Raw genomic sequence first — 7,580 nt, 5'->3', positions numbered from 1 at the left:
AAGTATTTTTGATACACAGTTAATTTAAAGATATAAGTAAAATTTCCTTGTTACGAATAATATTTATGGTAATTTTTATGGTTATCGATCTTCTGATAAAGAACTTAATTCATCCACACAAGCTATAATTAATAGGCTATAAAAATGATGAACCGTAAGCTATTAAAGATGCAGGTTATGTATTGGTTGTAGCTATCAGTCATGGTGGGTTTATTGTTTGCTGATGTTTAGGGATTTGTTTAAGTATTATAAAAGTAAAGCAGCGCCGCCAGATCTTTCATCGGTGTTATATATTGAGGATGAGTCGGAAAATGTTATTATTTTTTTATTATTCCTATTTTTTTTTATTTGATCAACTGAGGTAACATTATTTTTTGTTTATTGGGTATTTAGATTATAAAGAAACAACCTTTACCGTGTTCCAATGAACTGGAACAACAACTCCAGAGTTTAGGCCTAGTACCCTCCTTAAACTGGAAGTTATTTGAACATGCAGAGCATGCTGGTAATTAAGTAGTCTTAGTCAATTTTTTTTTTTCTTTTTTTTTTACAAAAGAGTCATTTTGGTTTTTATATTTGTAAAACTAATACCAATAGCTGCTTATCAAATGTATAGATTTTAGGTATAGTGAATTTGTCTCTCCTGGTATTAGAGTTTGGAGGTAATAAGTCATTTTATAAGTCCCTTAACTGTATAATTCACCTCCTATAGACCAAGCCTCCAGGGCCTATGTTTTACATTCTGGAGAACCACAATGCCATTCAATATAACATACATTTGTTAGTGTCTTAATTCATTTGCCAGGTTGAAGGGTGTTCCTCCACCAGATCGGGAAGAGGAATCCTGGACAATGTGTCTTTCCAAGGATATTGGTCATCCAGGCTTGACTATATTACTATACATATCTGTGCATATATCTCAGCCCACTTTGCCACGTCCCCCAGTTCATTGCATGTAATGTTGCTAAGATTATGAAAATCTTTTCTTTGGTAAAAACTTAATAGATTCAAAAACGAGTTAATAGTTTTCTCAATCCAACCCCTCTTGAAAAATTAAGTTGCAAATGAAGCTATCTCTCCAGTCTCATTTCTGGGTAACGGTTTTATATAATATTGCAAAGATTAGTGTTGATCTTCCAGAATCCACTCTTAAAAACTGATTACTCAGTATACAAGAGAGGTAAGTTAATGAATGGATCATAAACGTGACTGCAATCCATCAGCATAATAATTATCCTTGATTTACTTTGACGTGCAGATCATATTGTTTATGCCTAATTCTCAAATTTATTTTCTTTATTATTGTTTAGAAGGAATACTATCATGGCCTAAACCTGGCTTTAAAGTTATTTATGAAAATAATGTTACTTGTCATTTTAGCGTATATTAGACACAGAAATATGAATAATTATCATAAATCAATTTCAGGTCTTTTCATCCTCAAGAATCCCTTTACTGATGATGGTGCATATTCATGGATAAAAAGGTGTTTATCAGAATATCCCAGCTATCCAAATAAATGTAATCTCCATAGCCATAATCTTCTTTCTCCCAATGAAAATTGGTGGGATGTTTGTCACAAGTAAATATGTTCGTCTTATGATTTTCAATAACTTCTGGGCTGCTTCACTTTCTTTATGTCTTGGTGGTGGAATAACCAGTTTACTTCAATCACACTTTATATAGAATGTTAAAAGTACTCAAGTGTGTCTCATCACTCCTAGTAGTTTACTAGTGTCCTTCCAAGGTTACATTTCAGCTGTTGCTTTCAACAACCATCTATCTTTTTACTTTCCTTTTCTAGTCTTTTATAGAGTAATTTATTTTTTTAAAACTGTTTTTAAAATAAAAGCAACTTTTATACAATGTATTTAACAAATTATGTTTTGTACAAAGAATGATCGTAATGTAGGTTGGCAGTTGGTATTGACAATGATACATTAGAGATTATAATATCCATCATTCTCAAAGCAAGTCCAGAAAGTAAAAGTAAAGTTGGGCTGAATGATTTTTTTTTTTTTTTTTTTCAAAAATTGATATCACTGAGAGGTAGTAGGTAGGGGCTTCTGATCACGAGTACTGGAGATCTACACAAAACTCTTCTTGTAGTGTCTGTTTCTGTGAGAAATCACATCAGGTGTGGGCTGTCATATGGTTCCTTCTCATAGATAGAAAAACTTCAATTGAAATTCTTGTAAGGATAAAGAATTTTCATGGGGAAGGTGCTATGAACCGATCGAATATGTTTAAGTAGTGTGAGATTAATGAATGAAAAACAAATATTCATAACAGCAAAAGCAGTCGAAGACCATTAATTGTTACCAATGAGTTTCTGCGATGTTCCCATAAATTTCCAGATCTTTGTTACATGGAAAACAATCTCAGAAACACTGGGATATTGAAAATTGTGCTCAAGATTCGTTCCAAAACAAATGACAGATCAGCACAAATTGAATCGGGTCACTAGCCTTCAGGAGTTTCTTGAGTGATTTGAACAGGAAGGTGAGGATTTTCTGAGCTCCATGTGACTATTGATTAAATATGGGTGGCTTATTACACCCCTGATACTAAAAGATAGTTATAACAATGGCTCCACACTGGTTCTCTATCTTCCTAAAAATTCAAAACTTCTATTTCACCACCTCCCCCCACCCCTAAAAAAAGGCATCTTTATTTTGGAACAGTAAAGAAAGCATTTTGATCTATTTTTTTTGTCTCAGAAGGAAACAGTTACTGCAGCATGATACTGTGAGACCTTACAAAAGCTCAAGATGGCTTCAAAACAAACGGAGGAGAATGTTGACAAAATCTTTTCACCTTCCTGAATATTTCGAACTGATGATAATGAAACAAGAGGTCTTTAAGAAAGACAAAGGAGATGTCAAGATATTTCTTTGAGGAGGGCATTAAAAAGCTTATGTCACGAATTATAACCTGCATAGATTGGCAAGGCGATAACGTGGAAAAATAAGTAACATATATTTTTTAAAATACAACTGTGTCTCTTACTTTCTGGACATGCCTTGTTTATGGCTGCAGACTATGATAGGTCAAAGTCCAATTAAAGAAAAACAGATTATTTTAATCAGTGGACAGAGATCAGATAAAATGTCTTAGCAATTATAAGAAGTTGAATATATTTTTTAACTTCTCTGTTTCACAGAAGTCAATAAAAATACATGAAATTTATCTTTCTTTATTCTTGATCTTTTTATTTTTATTTTAATTGTTGCATTATTAAGTTGGTTTTGGCTGTTTAAACTTTTCATTTATTTTTTAGATTTAATTGCTATTAATTTAATTGAATATCTAACTCCATAATTATAGTCATTTGTATTTAATGCTCTTAATAACTTGGAAAAGTACAGAGGGTTGTGATTATCTTAGGTTTATTAAAACATAAATATCATGCATGCTGTGATATTTATTTCCTCAGTTGAGATGACATTAGTGAGAACTGAAGTTGATGGATCCAAGTTGAAATATTTAGCCTGTTTAAAAGACACATTATGTATTAGTTCATTTTATGCTCTTAATTATTAACAGGGATAATCAAATTTTGTAGAGTTGAAAATTTTCCTTTCTCAAGTGAAAGGAAGTTAATTTATTTATAATGAACTCATCTCTGTTGAAGGCATTTTACTAGTTCTGACATTCCATGTTAAGTGTAATTAATGTAATTTGCCGACCTGCCATGCTTGCATAATGAAAGTAAAGTAATGTACTTTGCATTAGTGTGATAAAGCTCTTAGGATCAAAATAAATAGTTAATTTTATTAAATATTTGCTTTTAGGGAAGCTGAGAGAGGCTTAGAACTTTTTGATAAATTGAGATGGGTTACATTGGGGTACCACCATGATTGGGATAGAAAGGTATATTATTTTCATTATCAGCAAAAAGTATTTTAAAAAGTAATTACTGACTTCATACACATATTGTTTATTAACAACAATAACGCTATATACTAATATAGCGTTTGATTTTGCTAAATATAAATTAATATAGATTTGAAACAGTATACTTCCATTCATTCTTTACACTATATTTTTTAGTAACTTATTAGGTTACCTAAAATATTAGCCAACACTATACCATGCAGAAAATTATTATAAGCAAAACACATCTGCAGGTAAATTTCCATAATATCCACATGCTCTCCTAATTGAATATATGATGAGACTCTTTTATACTTCTCTTCATTCTATTCATTCAATTTTTTTTTAATGTTTGGATTTGCTATTGTAATTCTTTTTAAGTTTAACTTTTATCTTCTCTAAGTAGCTATTAACATACACTTATATAATATGTGTAATATAAATAAAATCATAAAAATACACATATAATGTGTATTTTTATCATTTTATTTATATTGTATTTTTAGTTATAAGATATCAATTTATTATCCTTAATTTATTTTATAGTTGAGTGGAACCTCAAAATTATAAATCACAAGTAACTTTGAAAAAAATTGGTTATATAAAAGGATTTTTATGTGAAGATGTTTAGATAATTAAAATTTGTTATATTGAGGTTCACGCCCTTTTACTTAACTTCATTGTAAACACATTCTATGGAATTGAACCTAAAATTCTGTGTATTACAAATAATGTTTAGTTTGAAAAATAATAAACAGATCACAATTTTGTTAACAAATCTACAAACTTTTAAAGTTTTTCTTAAAGGGTTGAGTCTCTGATTGCTTCATTTTTATCACAGCAGTTTTAGCCAAATCTGAACAAAATCTTCCCTATTCTTTAATTAAGAAGGTTTTATTGTTTTACTTTTTAAACATAGTGCACATTCTTCTCCAAACTTGTCTTTATTTTTTTAAATTGTGGTTAATGTGCTTGTTGAAATACCAAATTCTTTCGTGATATCGGTTTTTCTTTGTTTATTTCATAATTTTGTGTTTAACCTCATAGATTGATTAATACCTTTTCCATATAAGCCATCCACCAAACAATACATACAACCAACTTCAGTTGTATGTAAATAAAATTTACAATGTTAAGTTACAATAGATAAAACTGTAAACACGACTGAGAAGGAGTGGGAGTAATTATGTTGAGATCTCGCAGTAATTTTGCTAAAACATGTATGCTGAGGTGGGTGTGCCTTTGACAATTCATATTTATATGATACTGAGGTCTTGTTCCCTTGCAAAAAAACTTTTAAAGCACAAAGGTAAATTATTTTTTCCTGAAAGGATTTTAAATAATAAAGTAAATTCATAATATGGAGGTTTGTTTACATACTCTGTTATATAGGGGTTAATTTTCTATTGAATGATATGCATTTAAGGAGATTTTAAAGAATTTCCACTGTACCCATTTTTAGTATTAAAAGATTAATTATGTCTGCATTCTATGTTCTAGTCAGAGGTCTAGTCTATGTTCTAGGCTGAAAGTCCATTCTGAAATTGATTGGTAAAAATTTAATTATTTTTGTTTAAGGTTTATTCAGAGTCTAATAAAAGTGAATTCCCAAAAGAATTGGCTTGTCTTATTAGCTGCTTGGGACAGGTAATCGGAGGATGGGATGTTAAAGCTGAAGCTGGAATTGTTAACATCTATCACATGAATTCAACTCTTTCAGGGCATACAGATAGCTCTGAGCCAAATAGTACAGCACCACTTTTTTCTATCAGGTACGTGCTTCTTAATTTATTTATTTAGTACATAAAACATATTAGAAAGTTTTCTATCTTCAACCATGATAACATGTTTATCTTATTATAACTAAACATTAAATGACTTATTGAAATGGCCTTTTTCATTTTAGTTTTGGACAAAGAGCTATTTTTCTTATTGGTGGAAGGAAACTAGAAGATAAAGCTACACCAATAATGTTAGAAAATGGTGATGTAATTGTCATGTCTGGTAAATATTGTTTTTAATCTATTTCTTGAGTTCACTATGTCTCTTATTTGTATGACTAGTGTGGTTGTGTTGTAGAATGGGGTTATAGATGTTTAGAATGCTCCTAGATCCTAATATATTCCCCTGGTTTATAGTTATACAAAACAAATTGTCACTTTTATAATATGTTATTACTGTTAAAAATTAGGGTGGTTTAAATGATCCTGTGTAGAGGTAGAGTGTCCAAAAACAGTGAATGCTATTAAATTCTTAAAGAGGCAGGTGGGTCTATAAGATCTAATTACAATTATTTGTCTACTTTTGATATAAAATTATATGTTCAGTATTATGTATTTATTTATATATAAATTAATTATTAAACCTTTAAGAAAAAAATAATTCAGAACTTAAAAACATAAGATAAGTAAATATGACTATGGTCCCATCTCAGATCCACCAGTTTTGCAGAGGGTTAAAAGTTAAATAAATAAAAACCGAAGATCTTCAATTTCTTTTTGTAGAAATCGAACTTGTTTTACTGGCTCAAAGGGTTCTGTCACTTCTGAAAATCCACTATCATAACGCCTGCCCTCCTCTCCATTGTCCTTGCATTTCCTATTATTTTGGAGAATACATAGCACTCGCTTTATCACTTTTTAGACAATATTATTTTTGTTAAATGGTATTCTATTATGCTCTCATAGTTATCAAATAAATTATTTTCCTTTGAAATCAATTGGTTTAGCTATAGATTTTAAAAATATTACAAATTTAAAAAGTAATTTACATTTTCTTTAAAAACAAAAGTACTTTTCACAGCCTTACAATGTTTTAATTTTAAAATGAATTTCACCCTTCCAATCCATGATGTTGAAAGATATTTGCCTATTAAATGAATTTTACCCACCTAGCTTTCAAGCTTTACCTAAATTTCACACATACTATACAATTACATGTGTGGGCTTTTCATTTTCTGATGATTTTAAACAGAATATATTTTTATATTTATAGGTGATAGTCGACTTTGTTACCATGGTGTGCCTAGAATTGTACCAACTCCTTGGCCAAAAGGTGATGAGTATATACAGTTTTTGAGTAATGCCAGGATCAATTTGAATATTCGACAAGTATTAAATATTGACCAAAACTCTCTGTGATTTATCTTTAGAACTTTTAATCCGTCTGTAAAAAATAAAGGCTGCTTCTTATTTTATTACAGTAGTTTAATAAGCTGTAACATTTTAATGTATTAATCAAAAATGAAATATTTATTCACGAGTTTAATTGATTCCTTACTTATCACCTAAACTGTTTCACCTGCTTGTAGTATTGTAGATAAAAATATACTAATTAACTTCAAAAGTAATGGCATCAATTATTAATGAATTAATGGCACTTACTTAATATGGTTTATAATGGTCAATTTAATGTATTTATTCCAAAAGATTACTTTTATTTATTTCTTTTTTTCAATTTTCCTAAACATGGTGCTTAACTTCAACTCACCTTATTAAGTGAATCAATTATAATTAAAATTGACTTCATGCAGAATTAAGTCAAACTGTCTCATACCCAAGATAATAAGTGAATTTTTCACTCTAGGTTAACAAAATTTAGTCAACTAAAAATGTATCAGATATATCCCTTAATATGAATGAAAAGCAGTTCTGTAATCTGCTTAAACGATTGACATGTCATCAAAGCTGAAATCACTAACCCAA

At 29.7% G+C, this 7,580-nt stretch overlaps 1 protein-coding gene across 2 annotated transcripts; it reads left to right on the top strand.

The window, feature by feature from the left end:
* The first annotated feature begins 84 nt into the window (after positions 1-84).
* AlkB (alpha-ketoglutarate-dependent dioxygenase AlkB) lies at positions 85-7,138 on the top strand. Of its 2 annotated transcripts, none has more exons than XM_014436919.3 (7): positions 85-313; positions 394-505; positions 1,429-1,486; positions 3,795-3,873; positions 5,455-5,648; positions 5,783-5,880; positions 6,871-7,138. In XM_014436919.3, the coding sequence occupies exons 1-7, from the start codon at positions 224-226 to the stop codon at positions 7,014-7,016; spliced, it is 777 nt and encodes a 258-aa protein (XP_014292405.1). In that variant the 5' UTR covers positions 85-223; the 3' UTR covers positions 7,017-7,138. The 2 variants fall into 2 exon arrangements, with proteins under 2 accessions (XP_014292405.1, XP_014292404.1); XM_014436918.3 differs by having other exon boundaries at positions 87-313; positions 1,429-1,582.
* Positions 7,139-7,580: the final 442 nt, after the last annotated feature.

The sequence above is a fragment of the Halyomorpha halys genome, unplaced genomic scaffold, assembly GCF_000696795.3.
Source record: "Halyomorpha halys isolate HHAL.00 unplaced genomic scaffold, Hhal_1.1 Scaffold2160.1, whole genome shotgun sequence".
Classification (NCBI taxonomy): domain Eukaryota; kingdom Metazoa; phylum Arthropoda; class Insecta; order Hemiptera; family Pentatomidae; genus Halyomorpha; species Halyomorpha halys.
The sequence above is the reverse complement of the archived record's forward strand: the minus strand, read 5'-3'. Positions and strand labels throughout refer to the sequence as shown.

What these genes read in the sequence shown, in the direction of transcription:
- AlkB (XM_014436918.3), top strand. Translation starts at nt 224, where the DNA reads ATGTTTAGGGATTTGTTTAAGTATTATAAAAGTAAAGCAGCGCCGCCA. An exon ending in TTGAGGATGAGTCGGAAAAT is followed by an intron (nt 314 to 393) that starts GTTATTATTTTT and finishes TTGGGTATTTAG; the next exon opens with ATTATAAAGAAACAACCTTT. An exon ending in TGGTGGGATGTTTGTCACAA is followed by an intron (nt 1,583 to 3,794) that starts GTAAATATGTTC and finishes ATTTGCTTTTAG; the next exon opens with GGAAGCTGAGAGAGGCTTAG.